Raw genomic sequence first — 21,765 nt, 5'->3', positions numbered from 1 at the left:
ACTCACTGCTACCCCGCTGTCTTAAAGGGGAAGCGCTCAAAAACATAGTTGTAGGAAATTGATATCTAAACACCAAAGAGATCATATCAGAGCATTGTTTTAATCTAGCGTGGGCTTCTACCAGTTCAGCAATACCTCAGACATTCTCCCCACTTAGATTGCCAGAGGTACGATAATGCTTATGCTTCACTGCTCAAAAATGCTTTAGATAAAATATGAATACATATGCAGTGTGCCTTATTAAGCATATACAACATACATGTACAAAAAGCATTTTCTAATTCTATCAGAACCCTAACAGTCTTCCCAGTGAAGTCCAATCGTATGCTTCACTGTTCACAAAATGTTGTATATTGGTGCATAAGCATTACCATGGAAAGACCATAAGCATTTTTCAATTCTATCAGACCCCTAACAGTCCTTCCAATGAAGCCCAATTGTATGCTTTATGCTTTACTGTTTACAAAAGGGGGTCTTCTTTCAACTATACCTGTCATAACAAACCCACATGTCACAACAGCATGACAGTACTGATCATGAACAACTCACAGACAACCTCAACCCCAACCCCATGAGCCTCAATGCCAACACCATATAGCCAGTCATTTCTTATGAAGCAATTCAAGTCAATCTCAACATTGAGGCCCCTGGGGGCAAGGGTCCCCATGTCGTACATCCACCTGATTTCCTTTTTAGATATCTCCCTCTCCCTGTTACATCCCCTCCAAGAGGGCCTAAGATTCTCTAGCCCACATATCTTTAATTCACCCCATTACAATGGTGTATGTCTGAAAAATGCTTGGATACACTGTGACTTTGTAAACCTGTCCTAATTTCACCCCATCTTCTCTTAAAGGGGTTCTTTGGCATGTTAAAAAGCAAACAAATTGACACTTACCTGGGGCTTCTATCGGCCCCCTGTAGCTGTCATGTCCCGCGCCGCCGTCCTACAATCCCGGTCAGTTATTCGTCTAACGACGAATAGTGCATGCTCCCGCTCGAGTCTCCGGGAGCTTACTGCACATGCACAGTACGAGGTGAGGACAGATAGAGTGGTATCTAACTGTGCGCAGTAAGCTCCTGGAGAGCGAGCACGTGCAACCGCAGACATGTTAGATGAACAATTGGATCGGCGGCGGTGAACAGATGATCGTAGGAGGACGGTGCAGGACATGACAGCTACAGGGGGCCGATAGAAGCCCCAGGCAGGGACGGATCTAGACCAAGTTGCCCCAAGTTGCGCCTGGGGCAAGGTCAGGTTTTGGCCCCTAATTTGCCATTCCCCATCCAAATTTTGCCGCCTTTTTAAGAATTCAACAATCTGCGCCTGGGGCAAGAGACCCGCTTGCCCCCCCCCCCCCCCCCCCCCCCCTAGATCCATCCCCGGCCCCAGGTAAGTGTCAGTGTGTTTGTTTTTTAACATGCCACAAAACCCCTTTAACCAACTTGGTAGTCCTTCCAATATATTGTTTACCAACAGTTCACCACATCAAATAACACATTTTGTGCTGCATAAGTGCAAGGTAATTTTTTTAATTTCTTCCGGTAAGTAAATTTAGGGTCATCAGGCAAATGGGGGCCCAAGATAGTATCATTTTTAGGGACCCCCCCCCCCCCCCCCCAGTGTTTCTTAAATATGGATTCCACATTCCTATTGTCCTGGCTAAATCCAGTAAAAAAATCAAAAGTCCATCCCATCATTCTGTCTAGAGGTGGGCGGGAACGTGTCCTCCTGTGGCATTCTCCCCAATAGTTCCTGTTGTTCACGTACTTGTTGGAGGGGATACCCTTTCTCCTTAAAACAGGACACCGGCAGTTCCGACTGTGCACAATAGTCATCACTGCTGGTGCAGTTCCTCTTAATCCTGAGGAACTGACCACTAGGTATTCCATTAACCCATTTTGGATGGCGTGAGCTGTCAGTGGGAATGAACTCATTCCTGCATTCTAAATTCAACTTGATATTCAAAAGGTTCTAATTGAGGAGTTGTATGAACTGTTTGAAACTATCACAATCTCTCTTCCACAAAATAATCAGGTCATCTTTGTACCTCCCCCATTGAATTACTCTATTAGCTTGTTCATAGGACTTCCTCCTCCCTTAATGCCAGAAAGATATTTGCAAAACTGGGGGCATACACCACCCCATCACACATCCACATATTTGGAGGTAGTCAGGGCCGGGCAGAGGCAGGACAGGCTGCAACCTCTGAGCGCTTTCCCTAGAGGGTGCATTCCTCTGCACTCTCTCCGCACTGCCCTCTCCCCTCCTGCTCTATGATCTCCCCACTAAACTAATCATCCCGACCGAGTCTCCTGGCATCTTCTTCATATCTGATGTGAAGCGCTCCTATCTAGCCTAAGGCCTCGTTCAGACTATACGCGCTGCCGTGCGCATTTTGGCAGCGCGTATAGTGTGCGACACGCAAGAACGGTAGAAGGGCATAGACAGCCCTTCTACCGTTCCCATCATATGCGCTGCGTGGCAGCGCGATTGCGCTATCGCGTGCTGCACGCATTTTTGGGAATCGCAGCGCAGATCCCATTCATTGTAATGAATGGGATCTGCAGCGCAGCGCATAGGAGCGCAGATGGCGTGCGATCGGACGCGTTGCGTTCCAATCGCACAGCCATCTGCGCTAAATGATGTGAACGAAACTGTAACAGCCTCACTGTCATCAAAGAGATGACAGGCACGGCTGTGTGCATCGGGTAGCTAGGCAACAGCAGGAAGCCGATTTCTGCTGGACCGGAACTGGTGTCGGCTTCCTGCAGAGTTGCCTGTCACTGTGGACTGCACATGTGAGTTTGCCAGCAATGTAGCTGGACTCCGTGAGGAGGGACAGGGACCTCCTGCTGCTAGCATTCAGGCAGCAGTGAACGCTGATCCCTGCTAATTGGTGACTGTAACGGCGAGAGACCACCCAGCTGTTATGTGAAGCCTGGGAAGAAGCAGGTATGGTGGGGGGAAGGGGGCTTTTACAGAGGCAGAGAGGGAATCGCACACATCACTGCCTATGTGACTTGATGTGATGTGTTCTCAGGACAGTCAGCATTGCCCTCATGTGAAGTGAGGGTAGATTAGGGATTTACATTGAGAGCACTGCAGGTGTTTGTTTGCATGTGTGTATATGTATAGTTTGTCTATGTACAGTGTGTGTGTGTGCATGCATGGGTGTGTATGTACAGTGAGTGTGTGTGTGTATAGTGTATGTCCCGTGTAGGGGGGGGGGGGGGGCGCACTGTGAAATCTCTGCCTCTGGTGCTGGGAAGCCTTGTCCCGGCCCTGGAGGTAGTACTCATCTTTATGCCAAAAATAATTATGTTCAAGTGCAAATCGCAACAACTCTATTATAAACTCAATTTGTTTCGTTTTCATGTTGGTCCTCATTAGATACTGTCTAACTGCTCTGAGGCCATGCTAGTGTGGGATACAGGTGTACAGGGAAGACACAACTGCTGTTCCTAGCAATGTGTTCCCTTCCTCCACAACCCCCGCCAGCTCCTCTAGGGCATGTTTTGTGTCTCTTAATAGATGGGGGATAAGCTTAATTGCTGGCTGTAGCATATCGTCCAGATATTCCCCAAGTCTATGCGTGACTGATCCCATCCCACTAATTATGGTCCTGCTCGGAGGATTAACCGCATCCTTTTGCACTTTAGGTGTTTGATAGATGAAGGGAATCCTCGGGGCAGAAGGTAAGGATATGTATACTCGCGATCATTAATCAGTCCCTCTCTTAGGTCATACTTAAGTATCTCTCTTAGTTCGTTCAGATATGCAGATGTGGGTTCCCTTCTTAATTTTCTATAAGTGTCACGATCACTAACTAGTCTATTAAGTTATGCCAAATAGGCTTCCCTCCCCAGTATAACCCCCCCCCCCCCTTTATTCGCCGGTCTGATAACCAATTGAATAAGGTTGTTTCTTTATGGTAATGCATATGCACCAATATACATAATTTTGTGAACAGTGAAGCATACGATTGGGCTTCACTGGGAGGACTGTTAGGGGTCTGATAGAACTAAAAAATGCTTATTGTCTTTCCATGGTAATGTTTATGCACCAATATACACATTTTTGTGAACAGTGAAGCATACAATTGGGCCTTACTGGGAGGACTGTTAGGGATCTGATAAAACTGAAAAATGCTTATTGACTTTCCATGGTAATGGTTATGCACCAGTATACAACCTTTTGTGAACAGTGAAGCTTACGATTGGGCTTCCTACAACTATGTTTATTGAGCGCTTTCCCTTTAAGACAGCAGGGGAGCAGTGAGTAATGTGATTGTATCACACTATGTAATATTGTATGTTATTAATATGCTAGGATGGTGCTATGCAGATGACTTGTAATTTGTTTTATATGTATTTGTAGGCTCTTTGAGGAATTAAAGATTGTGTATTGCATTGTAAGTGAAATCCCATGTCCCCGGACCGCGGTGGGTCTCTGATATGCTCCTGACCAATTAGACAGCACAAGCAGGAATATAATCAATTCACAGTGCCAGCTCTGCATCCCCTGATGAGTTGCCATAGCAACTCAACGTTGGGTGGAGTCCGGCTGTGAAGTTTGAGCTGCAAGCACGCTGGATGCAGCGTGGCTGAGCCCAATTTTGTATGGTTTTTTTGCAGTAAGTTTGTGGGGCTCGAGCTGGTAGCTTAGCAGGGATAGCTTGGTCCGTTGCTCCCTAGCGAGGCTGGTCTAGCAGCGGTGGCATATCTCGATACCCACACTGCTGTTTGTGTCTTACAGTGCTAGCACACATTTAAAAATATTTTTAATAAAGAGCCCTAAGGGTAGTTTACGCTATTTGGAGACTTTTTACTTTGTGAGGTGTGCTGGAAGACTCTACAGGATTGTGGAGGATGGCAGACGGAGATTGACTGAGAGGCTGGGGGTGGCCATACACCCCACAAGTGCAGATATACCGTGGAGGTCTCAGCATCTGGTGAGTCGTTACCCTTGGGGGGGGGGGGGCACGGTGTATTGTGCATTTCAGAGGTGGTTGACTGCTGTTTTTCCAAGAATTCATAGTGCCTGTGTAGTTGATAACCAGATTTGAACGCTACTCTATAAATCTTGAATCTTTGTTCGATCTTGAGCATTGATTAGGACTGAGAGCGCTCCCCTGATTGATGAGAGCCCCCTTTGCATTTGCAGGTTGACTGAATTTGCAAAGGAGTTCTGCATGTGGATTTGCAAAGACTTTGCATTAGCAGTTTATTAACATTCAGTTCTTTATATGTGTGAACGCTTTTAAATCATTGCTATCCATTACATTAGCATAAATCTTTTAATCTGCATCGAGCAGTGAGATAGGTCTATAACTAGATGTTAATTATACGTTTTTAGCATCAAAAAAGGAAAACAGTTGAATCAGGCACTGCAGTATACTATTTTAATGGTGTTTTCAGTTGTGAGTAAAATCACCATTTGTATCAAAAATTGTGACATTCAAAAAGGTAGGTACAAAACATCATCATCTGTAGAAAAATCATCATGTGCAAACATCTTGTGCGTTCAAACAGTTGCAAGAGGAGGATGTCCTACCATATCAGAGGGTGGCGGTGGTGGGTGCAGGGCAAAAACGATAGCCTAACGGCCGTTTCGCATGGCGTTGCTTCTTCCGAGGCTGATCCACCGTGTATCAGCCTCGGAAGAAGCACCACCGTGCGAAACGGCAGTTGCCCTGCACCCACCACCGCCACCCTCTGATATGGTAGGACATCCTCCTCTTGCAACTGTTTGAACGCACAAGATGTTTGCACATGATGATTTTTCTACAGATGATGATGTTTTGTACCTACCTTTTTGAATGTCACAATTTTTGATACAAATGGTGATTTTACTCACAACTGAAAACACCATTAAAACAGGATGTACTGCAGTGCCTGATTCAACTGTTTTCCTTTTTTGATGCTGATCCTATGTGTATGTTTCGCAATTTTAGTCATGAGCACGCAGTATCTGTAATATTATCAAGGTGGCTTTTTGCGTATCTGGCCATCTTCACTCCCAGTGACACGGCTATAGATCCCGTAGTGCCGGCAACCTTCTACTCCTAGACTTGATCTGTTATACGTTTTTATCAGGCTTAGGCATAAATGTTATTGATGTAGCTAAGGATTCTGTTGGAATTGGAGTACCTGTAGCGAATTTATTGCATAATTGAGTGAGAATTGGTCACAGTATTTCCGAGAAACGTCGGAAATATGCATTAGTGAACCCATCTGGGCCAGGAGTTTTTTGTGATTTAAGTTGCCATTATTCTTTAGTGAATGGGTTGTTTAGCATGGATAGTTGGCCCTTGATAAGGCTTGGTAGGTCAAGTGCTGTAAACTCGTCATTACATTTTGCTATTAATAAACATGTTACAAAAAAAAAATCCCTCTGTTGCTGAAAAGTGTGAAATAGTTGAATGCTTTGGACATGGTATGAAAACCTGAGATATTTCCCAAAAACATACTGTTTAAATATTTGTGGTTGACTCAGAGCACACAAGGGTTTGTGCAGATAAAGGCAAAATGAAGAAGTTTTCTGCCAGACAAATGCATCGGATTAAGAGAGCAGCTGCTAAAAAAACATACAAAGCAGCAAACACATATTTAAAGCTGAAGCCTCTGGAGCCCCACAAACATCAAGGTTCAGGATCCTCCAGAGCAGTGATCTTCAAACTTGGCTCTCCAGCTCTTTAGGAACTACAAGTCCCACAATGCATTTGCCTTTATGAATTATGACAGTGACTGTTTGACTCCTGCAATGCATTGTGGGACTTGTAGTTCCTTTACAGGAGAGCCAAGATTGCAGATCACTTCTCCAGAGGATTGCAGTTATACATATAGCTTCTATTTGAATACCCCTAACCAATGCTCACAAGTATAAACCACTACAGTGGGCCCAAAATTACAAGAAGAGGAATTTTCAAACAGTCTTGTTTACTGATGAGTGATGTGTAAACCTGGATGGTCCAGATGGAGGGAGTCTGTAATTAGTGGATGGCCATCATGCCCCAACATGTCTGCAATGTCAGCAAGGAGGTGGCAGAGACATGCTTTGGGACGGAATTATAGGGAGGGAGCTGGTCAGCTGCTATAAAGAGGATCTGTACTTATAAAAAAATATCGATCCTGGGATACTTACCTCGGGAGGGGGAAGTCTCTGGATCCTAACGAGGCTTCCTCTGCCCTCCTCCATACCTCCATTAGCCTGCCCTGGTCCCCCAAAGTGTGGCAATGTATATATTTATACAATGTATATATTTACCTTCCGTGATCCTGCGCAGGCGCACTAGCCACTCTTCCTTCGGGTTAAGGTGTAAATAGCCGAAGCCGATCGATCCGCTCTACTGCCCAGGTAGGTATGATCAGGCTCTGCTATTTCTGCCTAGCCCGCACGAAGAACCGTTACTGCACCTATGCTGGATCCCGGCAAGGTAAATATATCAAGGCTTGTCAGGGGAGGATTGCCGGAGGATATGAGGGAGCCTGCGCTGGGTTCCCTGCAACTACAGGGATGGGGGAAGCCTCATTGGGACCTTAAGGCTTCCCTTCCCCCTCCCGAGGTTAATACCCCCCAGGTGATGTTTTTTTATTTTTTTTATTACAGTCTCTTTAAAGTTCCTGAAGGTGTGAAGATGACCTCTGAGAAGCACATGGAGTTTCTGACTTACTGACTTGACCCTCTTCTATGGTACAAAAAAAAAGAACCATGCTTTTGGCACCGGGAGACCGCAGTGCCACTGCACCGGTCGTAGTTCAGGAATCAGAAGTTCTTAAGCTCCTTTGCAAGCTGAACGCCAGGAAAGCCTCAGGCCTGGACGGTGCGTCATCATCTTGCCTAAGAACTTGTGCGGATCAGCTACCTCCTGTGCTCACCTCTCTGTTCAAGAGGTTGCTAGCGGAAGGTACAGTACCCTCCTGTTTCAAGAGGTCCCCAATCATACCAGTTCCCAAAAAGCCAGTTAGCACTGACCTCAATAACTTCAGACCTGTGGGTTTAACATCTACCATCATGAAGATCCTTAAACGGCTGGTCCTCGTTCACCTCAAACACACCACCAACGCACGGCTTGACCAATTTCAATTCGCATACAGGGCAAACAGGTCCGTTGAGCATGCCATCAATGTTAGCCTCGCATACATCTTGGAGCACCTCGAAAGGCCTGACTCCTACGCCAGAATCCTGTTTCTGAAATTTAGCTCTGCCTTCAACATGATCTGCCCGGACATTCTGATTGACAACCTGGTGCAGCTCGCTGTTGACCCCACTCTTTGTGCATGGGTCAGAAGCTTCCTCTCAGAACGCAACAGGTCAAGCTCGGCAACTGCTCCTCCAGCGTGAGAATTACAAATACGGGAGCACCTCAAGGGTGTGTACTGTTCCCTTTACTGTTCTCCCTGTATACTAAAAACCACTTCCTCCACTGATTCTGTTAAGGTCATCAAATTTGCTGATGACACAACCATCATCAGTCTCATCAACAGCAACTGTGAGCATGAGTACCACAGCGAAACAGAGAGAATCTGTAACTAGTGCAAGAGTAACGATCTCGTCCTCAATGCAACAAAGACTGTTGAGCTGATTGTTGACTTTAGAAAGTACCCTCCAGCCCTTCCACGTGTCAACATAGGTGAGACCGTGGTCTCCAGAGTACTAACTGTGCGGTTCCTAGGCACAACCTTATCCACTGACCTAAAATGGGGGCAAAACACTGTCAGAATCCAGAAAAAGGCACGGCAGAGGCTATTTTTCCTGCGCGAACTTAAGAAATTTGGCATTCCTAGGGAGCTGCTGACCAGCTTCTACACTGCAACTACGGAATCTATTCTCTGCTCCTCCCATCGTCTGGTATGCTGGAGCAACGGCGAGCGACAGACATAAACTGCAAAGAGTAATTAACAAGACAGAAAAGATCATTGGATCACACCTACCATCCCTCGACCACCTCCACACCACCAGGATGAGGAAGAGGGCAAATAGAATTTCCTGTGACCCTTCTCACCCTGGCAGCTGCTTCTTTGAGCCTCTCCCGCTGGGTCGGCGCTACCGAACCATTCGATCCAAAACCAGCAGACGTCGGAACTCCTTCTTCCCTCAGGCAGTTCTTCTATTAAATGCCAACCACCACTAACGCCCACCTCCTGAACTGTAAAGCTACTATCTACCTACTACACATGCTCAGAGTTCTTTCTTTCTTTCTTCTCTTCTGTATACTGTAGGTAGCAGACACTATTGCAGAAATGTCAATGTGCTGTTGTCAATGTTAACGTTGCCTATGTTCTGTAATGTATCATGTACTATTCTCCGCTAATGTGGAGTGCTTTATTGCTTTTTTTTTTTTGCCTAAGCCATGTGTACCAAAAGCAAATGCCTCGATATAATTGGCTGCTAACTGCATGAAAGGAGACCCTTGATACCCTGACCTCAATCATATATATATATATATATATATATATATATATATATATATATATATATATATATATATATATATATATATATATATATATATACACACACACACACAGGTATACACACACGCTTTTTTTTTCTAATAGTCTCTTGTAATGCTATAAGTTCAAATCTGTAGGAAGCCACTTCTTCCATCAATTGCAAATATAACAAACCTAAAGTCAGTTAAATGAATTACTGTTAATTTACACAATACCAATATTTTTGTCACTAACTGTATATTCCATTCTGCAGAGTACTGTGAAGATCAATCAGATTAGTCTGGATGAAAGTGGAGAGCATGTGGGAATCTGTGCAGAGGATGGCAAGGTACATTATAATGTTTCATTAGACTGTGTTAAAAATATCACTGAGATGATCTAGATTTTATGTAAAACAAAGAAATATGCATATTCATTTTGGTTTTATTTACAGTGTTATGTTTATTGTCAAATGTTATTTTTTCTCTTTAAAAGTTTTATGTTTTTCAAAACATACAAAGGAATACCCAGCATCAATTAACAATTAACAAGCATCATTGGTATAGAGTTGTGCAAAAAGCAGTGCGACAACCTGTACACAGAATTTTCATTATGACTCAACACAGGTGAAAAGATACAGTACATCCTCTATCCTAGAACATGTAGCAGAAGGATACAATGATTCAGTATTTGACAGTAAAGCTATATTAAAACCAGGGGCATTGCTAGGATCCTGGGAGATCTGGGGCACCAAGGGAGAATGTGCGGCGCGAATAGCGCGGCATGGCAAAAGTGGGCGTGGTCATGGGTGGCCTCACCAACCGCATTCTGTAATGTAGCCTAAGGCCCAAAGGTAGCCATGCATCTAGCGATGATGGACAGATTCGACCAAGAGACAAATCTGTCTCTGATCAAATCTGATTAGAGAGAGATCTGTCGGCTGCCCATACACCACAGGCCGATTCCCAATCATTTTCAGAATGAAATCTCTCAGGAACCGGCAGAGTCTGCCTCCGTTCTCTAGTCTAGAGTTCCCCAACCCTGTCCTCAAGGCCCACCAACAGTATGGGCCCGTTTCCACAATACCTAGGCGAATCTGCTTTGGAAAAAAACACCTGCGGATTTGCATGTGTATGGTTTTTCATGCAATTTTATGTGATTTTACTGTCGCTATTCATTACTATTGACTTCCACATGCGCAAATGCATACGCAAAAATGCATACACATTAACAGAAAATTCTGACAGAGGCGGACAGGTTTTTTTTTTTTTGCCTGTGGGGGTAATCTAATTTCGCCTGTAATGGAAACAGGCCCATTGACTTGCATATGTCATGTGAATCTGCATGTAGAAAAAGCATGCAGATTCACGTTAGTGGAAATGAGCACTACATGTTTTGCAGAAAACCACAAACATTCTTAGGTGAGGTAATTAGTGTCTCAGCAGAGCTGATTAACTACCTGTGTGGATTTCCACAAAACATGCAGTGTTGGTGGGCCTTGAGGACAGTGTTGGGGAACACTGCTCTAGTCTATAAATGTGCATGTATGTGTGTGTTTATACATTACCTGCCCTGTGTCGTGATGCCCATCCATCTTCTGAATCCCCCATTAGCCCCATACAAGCCGCCGGCACACAGCACACTCCGGTGGTATGTATAGGGCTAATGGAAGAGCGGCGGATTCAGAAGGACGGGCAACGTGACACAGGACAGGTAATGTATAAATGCACACATACATGTACATTTATACACTGTGGGAACAGCGCCGGGGGTTACATCACGTTTGTTGCTTGTCCTGATATCGTTCACTGTTATCCCCACACATCCGATCCAGAAAGTCGGCCCTACATATTGCAGCATGTCCGACCAAAATAGGCAACCAATCTTCAAAGATTTTCATTTGATTCTAAAATTATTGAATCGGATGGTCGATCGGCTACCAAGTTGCTGATTTATGGCCACCTTAAAGGAAACCAGAGATGATTGATACATACCGTTTTATACATATCTGGGGCTTCCTCCAGCCCCATGCGCATGGATTGATCCCACAATGCCGTCCTCCGCTGCCTGCAGCTCCGGTATCGGGTTACGTAGAGTTCAGCCAGTCGCGGGCAGTCTGCGCAAGAGGAAGTGCGCTCTTTATGTATCTCTCCAGCGGCCACCAGAGATACGTAGCGGGCACATTTCTCTTGCGCAGACTGGCAGAACTAACGGGACCCGATACCGGAGCAGCAGGGAGCAGAGGACAGCGGCGTGGGAGCAATCTGTGCGCATGGGGCGTGAGGATGCCCCAGGATAAGTATAAAACGGTAATTATCAATCATCTCTGGTACACTTTAAGACATTCTTAATGGGAGAAGATCAGCAGCAGCTACAAATGATTAAATTAGGCTACACAAAGCTGTAGAAGCTAGGACAAGCAGTGAAAGGGTTAATAAAAGAAAATGCAGGCTGGAGTGAGCAGATAAAATGAAAGAGGAGAGGGCAGGTCAGTCAGTGAGACTGAATAGTGTAAGGAAGGGGGGTGAGAGGGTTACACAGAGTATGCCTGACCTCCAGGCAGATTGTTCCTACTCCCTCAGCTAGTTTTATTAAAGCAGCATATAGGAGTCAGGGAGTAATAACGATTGTCCACTGCCCACCAATCATCACAGTAATGTGGGCACAGGGTGGAGGTCAGGGGACTCATACACTATACACAAACATTGCCTCCATCAGCACGCAGGCACAGTCTGACACAGGCTGTGTCTTGTGTATGCAGAGAGTGGGGCAGCTGGGACTGGAGACACTCACTTGCCTTTTCATTCACGTGTCTCCCCAGCGAGCCCATCGCTTTCACTGCTAGGTTCCTGGTCTCTATGGGCGGAGATAGAAATGCTTGTAATAATAATAATAATTGCAGTATTTGTATAGCGCCTTTCTCCTGTCGGACTCAAAGCGCTTGAAGCTAGCCGAGATCACATGGGGCTAGGCAGCCAGTGAGAGAGCAGAGTGTGCCTCACTCCTCTCACTGGCTGCCCGGCCTCATGTGATACCCCATCAGGCTACGAGCATCTTTATCTCCACCCCTGGACGCACAATGAAGCTAGAGGAGATGCAGCCATAGTAACAGCTGCTGCGAGTCTCCAGCGTTTGGGGCACTGCTGGTGGGCGGACCGGAACCCCAGATTCCAGGCACCTTTGCCGAGGTTCGGGGCACTAGCCCCGGAGCTAAGCCCCTAGCGACGCCGCTGATTAACACTTTCTTTCCCTTTGTTTTATTGCAGAAAAAAATATATTGTGTTACATATATTTAGTAATGAGCAGCATTGCATAACACGTTTGATGTATTGCTTAACATATCACAAATCTGCATAAAAGGTAGAAAAATGACCCAGAAAGGCAACATAGCAACTATAACAGAAAATATCAACCAGCATAAATTCCAATAGTAATATCCCTGTACGTAAAGCAAATAGACCAAACCTACAAATCCTGCAATTTCAAAGAAATTACACAGCACGTTAAAACAACAGTTGGTGATGTTCAATTTATACCCAGAATAGTGACATTGGACCAACAATCCCAGTCAGCATAACATTTAAACATTGTATCCTGCAAAGTATGATGGAGGTGGTCTATAGTTCGAACACTTTCCACTCTTTGCGGTATTTGTTCTGAGGGTATTACAGACAGGCCCGGCCCTAGACTTTTTGCCGCCTGAGGCAAGCTTTAAAGAAATCACCGCCCCCCCCCCCCCCCCCCCCCCAAAGCCGTGGGTGTGGGGGCCGCCCGAGCTGGAGGGGATAGCAGGCAAGAAGGGGGTATTGGGCCTAGCGGCGGGGAGGGGGGTCGGACCCCCCCTCCCTCGCCTGGGTCCCCCATCCTCCGCTCCCCTCCAGCTTTAAAATGTTACGTCGCTGGCTGCAGCTATTGTAAGAGGCAACGGGCGGGGATCGCTCACCTCTTCCTCGTTCCAGCCTGCGCTCCACTGACGTCACTTCCTGCTACGTCACAGGAAATGACGTCAGTGGAGCGCACGCTGGAACGAGGAAGAGGTGAGTGATCCCCGCCCAATGCCTCTTATAGCTGCAGCCAGCGACGTAACTTTTTAAAGCTGGAGGGTAGCGGAGGATGGGGGACCCAGGCGAGGGAGGGGGGGTCCGACCCCCCTCCTCGCCACTAGGCCCAATACCCCCTTCCTGCCCGCTATCCCCTCCAGCTCGGGCGGCCCCCCACACCCACGGACGGGCGGGTGCCGCCCCCCCAGAAGTGCCGCCTTAGGCAAAAGTTTCACCCCGCCTCATGGGCGGGCTGGCCCTGATTACAGATTGCTTCCAATTACGCACAATAGCCCATAGGATAGAAGTATAGCCTTTTCCATTTTTGGGGGATACTTTCATTTGGGGTTAACAAAAGTACATGTTTTGCTTGTAAATGTATAGTAGAAGACGGATGATTGCTCAGATCGCCTCGGAAACTTTCCCAGATTGTTCCTTGGGCAGAGCTTGTACCACTGGGCAGTTAAAAAAAAAATATGGCAGAATAAGCTATTATCTTGACAATCCCTAAAACAAAGGGGGACGGCGGTGGGAAACATCTTATGTGTTCTTAAAGGTGTTTTATACCAATTCTTCATGAGACTTGAGAAGCTCATCATGTTTAGTTTCCAAAAGCTCTGTTCTGCTGCCCAGGGAGGCTATCTCCTGTGTCAGAGAGGCCTCTACCCGGCAGAGCTCGGATTAAAATTTGCTATCTTGTTGTATATAGCATCCAGGCTCTCCTCTAAGTCCTGTTTTGTGAGGCCTTTGCTGAGCTCCAGTCTTGCATGTGCCCAGTCAGGGCCGACATCAGAGGAAGAATCCTGTGAAGGAGCTGGCGAGGCGTGGCCATTCTGTGACATGGCGGAGATTGCACGTGTCCGTAAGAAGTAGTTGTATACTGATGGCTGCCGTTGCGCTAGACTGGACTTCTTTCTCTTCGACATGCACCAGTGTATGGGGAAGGGGCCTCTGTATTTGGTGCAGAAAGTGGCGTTCTAAAGCCCTGTAATAGCGGCGGTAAGTAAGCGGGGGGAGCAGAGCTACATTCGGCTGCTTCTGATCCCTGGCGTGCCGCGGCTATATTAACACTTTCTATGAAAATTCTCAAAACAACCTACAACACCTAATAAACTATCCTGATTAATATTGCACCAGTTGCTCAACTAACTTGTAATAATACAGAGCTAGCAAAACTGAACACCTGCATGGGCAGTTATCTAACTCAATGTCAATTTTTTCAAGGAGTAGTCTGCAACATAAATTTGAACTTTAGCCAATATATGGAGGTTCTTGCTAACTTTGTATTGTCCAGCGTATTGTAGTAGGTTTAAAATTGCTATGACAACTTGTCAGCATTGTGAGAGGAGGAAGATTAGTTTGCCCTTAGTGATAAAAGGAGAGTGCTTATTGGAGAGACATACACACCCTGAGGAAACACCCAGGAGGCGTGAAACACGTAGGTGTATGGGGACTTGATGTCACTGGCCAGTGCATACGTCTCCCACCATGTGACCTCTGGGATGCCAGCCGGCGGCGGGCCAGCAACGTATACTGGGATCAAAGCCCCTTGATCCATCTTCGTGCCCAGATGGTAAGCCTGTCTTATATCCGGAGGAGAGGATCAGGAAGTAGCAAATCAAGCGGGAGGCGACGGTGCCCGTGAAGAGGTGGTGAGTCTGTCAAAGCATACAGCTCAAGCCCCAGTCACTTTATACACCACTGTCTGTTACCATTAATACCCTTACTAAAATTGTGCATATCACAAACTACCGGCTGACTGCATAAACTGTGAGACAAACCTAATATACGGTGACTGTGTTTAATCTGAATTATTCGCATCGTTATTCGCATATACCTTGGGGATAAAAGACTATCCTGTTTGCCATCCTGGTGACCACACTTTTATGGTTTAAAGGAATACTATTGATACCCAAGTGTTCTAAAATGACAGTGTGCAAATAATGTCCAAGTAGCTGTGTAAACATTTTCCTACTTTTCATGTTAAATATCAGAGGCAAAAGCTGTAATTTATTGAGGGTAGGATTTAGCTATATTGGGACAAATCAATTGCAGAAGGGGTGTCTGCTTCAATGCACAGCCAGAGTTGCATATCTGACTACAGAAAGCAAATATCAAACATATCAAACTCTGAAAGCAAAAACAGTATGAAAAAGCTGTGACAATTTGTTACATTTCCTCTGCTCTCTTTAGACAGGTCAGTCAGAAACACAGGAGCTGCAGCTGTTGGGAGCTCTCTTCTCTGTCACACACAGAGCTACACATAGAGTTAACTGATCAAGTGTGAGGGGCTCAGTCAGCCGTCAGTTTTGGCGTCAGTAAAGTTTGAATGTATATTGATAACCGTAAACAAAGAAGTTGCTACTAAAATGTATACACCAGTACTTAGCAGCACTTCCCAAACAATTCCTGTGTCAATTGAAAAAAATGTGAATCAATAGTATTCCTTTAAGTAATATCCTGAGCCAGTGAGGATAATCATTTGCTATGGCACTAGTTATATGGTTGAGGAGATCCTGGTCTACCTTTAGATTGTATGTGTGTGGTGAGCATGACATACGTGTGTATAATTATCTCTGGCCAGTAAAATGTAATATCTGAAGCACTGCAAACTTTTTGATTTTAACATATTTTATTGTCAGTTTTTGCATTAAAGGTATTCACTGATTTGCAAATTACATGTTAGGCCTGATTTATTTGTATAATGAATTGTATTTAAAGTGATTGTGTATTGGCAGGTAGTATAGAAATATATGGGTGAGATGGTATTCGGATTCTTAGTAAAACCACCTCCAAGTGTCCTTCAACAAACTCTCCCAGTGGGTTGGGCAATGAGACTTTTGTTTGTTTTTTTTTTCATCTCCAAAGCCGCTCTTTTCTAGTCCCACAATAAGTCATATAATCTTGCAGTACCTTTAAATTTGTTGGAAGTGGAATTAACTAGTTACCACACCCATTAGCATTATATTTATGCACTGCAGAACTTCAACTGAAGTCCCAGGGACGTAGATATTAGTCTACTGCTGCGATTGCCAATGTGCGTGCGCTCCTGTTCGTTCCCACATGCTGTTTTCATTGCCACCCGTTAGTGCACAGATCAGTGAATGGGAACACAGTTTCCATCCACCGATCTGAGTGCCTTGGTTTAATGAATACTGGCATCAATGATATGCAAGGTGTTCATTGACAAAAGTGGAAGTAAAGCATACACGTTTTACTTCCTGTAACGTGTGTCTACAGTAAAAAGTACATTTGTAAAGTAATTTCATGACGAAATCGATAGGGAGGAGCCATATGCGGAACTAACAGGAGTGGGAGCAGTGGGATGCGGTGGCGTGGTGGAGCGAGCATAACCCTGGATTAACATCATATCGGCGGTCAGCCCGGGAGGCCGTACGGGGTGGAGCCCGTTCCTATACTCCACAGGCTTACCATCTGCTTGTAATATGTGAGTGGAACCTTTTAATAAACCGTCTTTTATTATATAATATCTGCGCAATGATAGCCTTTGTTTATATTGAGGTGTATATGTGACCCAAGAAGGAGATAAGGAGAGAACTTTGAGAGGTGTCAGCCACAGGGTGTGGGGAGCCTGGCAAGTACCCCAAAGGCGAATTGGGGCCACTGTGATTACTGGCCCATCGCAGCTGGCAAGTGTGGACCTTTTAGGGTGTCCTTGGTGGTGGCTACAATCTATACAAAGAGGATTTATGGTCGGAGCGCTGGTCTTGTATAGAGACAGCATGTGTTAGAATGGCCCAGTCAAAGTCCAGATCTAAATCCAATCGATAATCTGTGGCAAGATCTGAAAACTGCTGTTCACAAACGCTGTCGATCTAATCTGACTGAGCTGGAGCTGTTTTGCAAAGAAGAATGGGCAAGGATTTCAGTCTCTAGATGTGCAAAGCTGGTAGAGACATTCCCTAAAAGACTGGCAGCTGTAATTGCAGAAAAAGGTAGTTCTACAAAGTATTGACTCAGGGGGCTGAAAAATTACGCACACCCCACTTTGCAGTTTTTTTTTTTAAATGTTTGGAATCCTGTATGATTTTCGTTCCACTTCTCACGTGTACACCACTTTGTATTGGTCTTTCACGTGGAATTCCAATAAAATTGATTCATGTTTGTGGCAGTAATATGACAAAATGGGGAAAACTTCAAGGGGGCCGAATACTTTTGCAAACCACTGTAGGAAGGTTTGACTACAGCCGAGATTTGGTTTCTGATGCTCTATTCCCCATCGATTAGCACACCAAGGCTGTGCACAAGGTCAGAGCTGTTTGTCTGAATTCCCAATCCTGATTGGTGTTGATTCAGGATAGTTGTTTTGATGCCAAGTGCTGGTTTTGGACAACAAAGACCTCCGTTTCAGAAGCATTCAGTTTTAACCAGTTGTCATTCATCCATGCCTGTAGCGTTGGGTCTGTTCCACCAGGTTTGAAGGAGAGGTAAAGCTGCATCTCATAAGCATAGCAGTGGTACGTCAAGCCATGTTGTTGGATAATTGTAGCAAGTAGATTGCAAACAACAGATGAGATATGATTGATCCTTGTGGCACTCCAAATTTTAGAGGTGCAGGGTTGGATATGATAGGTCCTAGGGATACTCTCTGTGTTCTGTCAGTCGAGAACAATCTGAACCACAGGACTGAGCCACTGATGCCACAGTACTCCTGCAGTCTGTTGAGCAAGATTTCATGGTCAACTGTATCAAAAGCTGCTGAAAATCCAACAGGATTCGAATGGAGCATTCCCCTCTGTTCCTTGTCATGAACAGATTGTAGTGGGTCCAGGATGTTGTTTGCTGAGAGCCTGGCTTCAAGTTGCAGATAGACAGCCTTTTCAATAACTTTACCTAAGAAGGAGAGGTTGGAGACAGGTCTGTAGCTGCTCATTGTATCTGGATCCATGGAAGTTTTTTTTAGGAAAGGGCTTGATTATTACTTCTTTTAGAGAGGTAGGAAACCTCCATGCTTGCAGAGAGCAATTGACTATTTTGTAAAGTGCTGGTCCAAGCAGGTTGCATTTCAGCATGTGCTTACTTGGTCCTGGTCGAAGGTTATCTGGCACAGGTGACGGAGGATGTCTGAGATCTCTTCCTCACTTATGCCTCTGAAGTCAGTCCAGGGTGTTAGGTTGTTCTTGCAACTATTAACAGGAGTTGAATTAGTCTTAGGTGCCGTGGACTAAATGAAAGACCATATAGGGGACAGTTTGTCAGAAAAGTAGCAAGCACATTTCTCACATAGCTCCTTTGAGGAATTTATACTAGGATTTTGACAGTATGGGTTACAGAGGCTATCAACTGTGCGGAATAATTGGGCTGGCCTTTTGGCAACCTTTTCGATCTCCTGTGATAGGTAGGATGATTTTTTTCTTGGTGATTGCATTTTGGTAGCTTTCCAGGTGAGAGACAAGGATGTGTTTATCTCTTGAATAATTAAATTTGCACCATTTTCTTTCTAGTCTGCGCACTTATTTCTTTAGGTCCTTTAATGAGCTATCAAACCACTGTGCATGGTGAAGTGTTATAGAACGTTTGATGCGTACTGGAGCAAGGACGACAAAAGTAGATGAAACAGCATGGTTGAACTTCAGGATCATGGAGTCTAGGTCTGAGCAATGATTTGGTCAGTCTGTCGGTGTTGAGGATATTCTGAATGTGCTGGAGTGAGACATCTTTCCAAAAGCAGTATTTTGTGAGTTCTTTCCCTCTGTTTTATCGCTGGTGCTGTCAGAGAGAAGTGGATGCTGTGGTGGTCTGACCAGTACCACTGGGTTTATTTCCGTGTGTTATATTAAAAGTCCAGAATGGAATATAAGATCTAGAGTGTGCCTTTTCTTGTGGGTAGGGAGGTTGACAGCCTGAGTTAAATCCAGTTCATTCATGATGAGAAGTAGTTCTCTTCCTAGGTGTGAGTCGTGATCATCCACCCATGCAGGATGATCGATCTAGGGTGTTCCACTGTTAGGCAGGATATGAGTTCAGAGATTTCCTTAAAGGACACCCGAGGTGAAAATATACTAATGAAATAAACGCCCGCCAGGAGAAAAGCGCGATATAAGTGTTCTGTGTTTGTTGTTTGTTTGTATCTGTCTCCCTTCTCCAAAAAATGACTTTTTAAGATATTCCACAGTTTTATTTTATGTTTATATCTACTTTTTAAATGTTAACTGTTTTATTGTTTATGCTCAATGACACATTTATTGAAGTATACCAGAGCTAACATTTATGAACTATTTACCCCTTTTATCTTTTTCCTGCTCTCAGAAGCCATTTTCTGCTAGGAAAGTGTTTAATAGTTAGAATTTCTTATCAGTGAGGGTCACACTATAGTCACTTCCTGTCAGGACTGAGTCAGCCACTTACATACCTGATATTTAACTCTTTCAGACAGAGAAAGAAAAACAGGAGTACAGCATAGTTATTTGTGTGCTAGGCACTGTACATACCCATGTCTATCTCATCCTGTCACATGTCAACTCGGGTATCCTTTAAGGAAGGCTGAGCCATTACCTGGGGGGCGGTATATGAGCAATATGTTGATGTTTTTCTCAGCTGAGAGTTGGGCCACTAGGCATTCAAAGGATTCAGTGGGGTCTATGGCCCCCTGGCCGTAGGCATCGAATCCTTATGTTCAAAGAGGATCTGAAGCATAGGGCAACTCCCCCACCTTTGTGGTTTTGCCTCTCACAGTGCAAAACTGAAGACTTAACTGGCACGGCATCTTCCTGAGTGGGGCCTGCATGTTCCCCAAGCCAGGTCTCGGTCACAAAGGTCAGATCAGAGAGCTCTGTTAATTCATGTATGGTTGCTGTTTTATTATTTATTGAGCTGGCATTGTAAAGTGTGGCTGTGATGGAGGTTTCCTGGGGACAGCTATGTTTTTTTTTTTTTTTTTAGACTTCACTGTCAAAGCTGTAATGCTAGGTACACACCATACAATTTTCCTTTAGATTTTCTGTTAGATTTACCAGCCAACATGTTGGAAATTATCCATCTAATCATCTATCTGCCTAGCAATTAGGCATTGTTCGACTCAGCAGGAGATAACCAGAAATGCACCAGAGATAATGACCAGTCTCTACCAGTACGTTAAGCGGTATCGTCACCATAAAAATCAAATTTCAACAGCAACTGGTCTGAGTGTATTAAGTGATAAAGATGCTAATCCTGCGTTCAAAACTTGCGAAACTTTTTCTGCTGTTATGGTTTGGAGTTATCACATACCTTAGGAGCACTGGCCCTTTAATAGCCATTGCCATTCAGTTGCATGCGGGGGGTTCTTTTTAGCTATAATATATTCCTCCTCTTCCATTTATTTCCTTGCCTAGCTGCTTATCAGAAACACCCTCTGATCAATTGTGTTTACAAGCAAGGCTGAGGTGACTCAGCAATTGGAGGAGTAAATAAAAAAAAGGCAGTGCAGTTCCTAGTATACACCTCAGTGGGAGTGTCTGAAGACTCTGGGAGGAGGGCAGCTAATGAATACACAATGAGCAAGAGGAGGGAGGGGGAAATTCAGGAGTCAGGGAGGATATGATGTCAGCATTAGCTTGGCAAAATGGCCACTGCCTACAATAGGATTTTCTGCTTTTCCTTTATAAAATTCACAGGAATCATTACATGGCTAGCACAATACATCTGTTATGTAAGTAGAACTAGTATTTATCTGCTTATATATGTGTTTTTTATTTCTAGGTTAGCATGGGTGTCGCCTGTTCTTTACAGAATATAATCTAACAGAAAATCTAACAGGAAATTGTATGGTTTGTACTAAGCATTACAACATCCCTAATGTTGTTTCCCTAGTTTTTTTTGTTTTGGACTCGCTGCCTCCCCTTCCCTCCCCCCCTTGCATTTCCTGAGTATCCCAAAGCATTTTAAAAGAAGACATAATGAGATGTTATGCTGGGCATACACGGGTCGTTTTTCGTTATCAATCGAGCCGCTGATGGCTCGATTGATAATATCCGACGTGTCCGGTGACCTGCCGGATCGAATCTGCGTTCGATACCCGCGGGCGGACAATAGCGGAAAACGAGTGGAAGATAAGAGAAGCGCCCATGGGGACGAGCGGGAATCGATCCAGGCTCGCGTGGGGACGCGCGGGAGTTAATCCGGCGGCTAATCGAGCCGCAGAAACAGATCATGGATGCCCAGCATTAGGTTGTAATTGTTTCTTGGGAGGGCAGGCAGAGAAAAAATCCTTTGAGTATTAGTATGTTGACATTTGAGACAATAGACTTGTTTAGATCGCTCTTACTTTGGAATCATGCTGAGATAA

General features: G+C 44.9%; 1 protein-coding gene across 1 annotated transcript in view; it reads left to right on the top strand.

Annotated features, from left to right (window-relative positions):
* The first annotated feature begins 8,966 nt into the window (after window positions 1–8,966).
* Window positions 8,967–21,765, top strand: part of VPS41 (VPS41 subunit of HOPS complex) — a 1,049,902-nt gene continuing 1,037,103 nt past the window's right edge. The window contains exons 1-2 of the mRNA XM_068238292.1: window positions 8,967–9,104; window positions 9,713–9,787. Of these exons, the coding sequence (XP_068094393.1) occupies window positions 8,967–9,104; window positions 9,713–9,787 (213 nt within the window). The remainder of the gene's footprint in view (window positions 9,105–9,712; window positions 9,788–21,765) is intronic.

This window comes from Hyperolius riggenbachi, chromosome 5 (assembly GCF_040937935.1).
Source record: "Hyperolius riggenbachi isolate aHypRig1 chromosome 5, aHypRig1.pri, whole genome shotgun sequence".
NCBI lineage: Eukaryota > Metazoa > Chordata > Amphibia > Anura > Hyperoliidae > Hyperolius > Hyperolius riggenbachi.
This window is presented reverse-complemented; position numbering and strand designations above follow the sequence as displayed.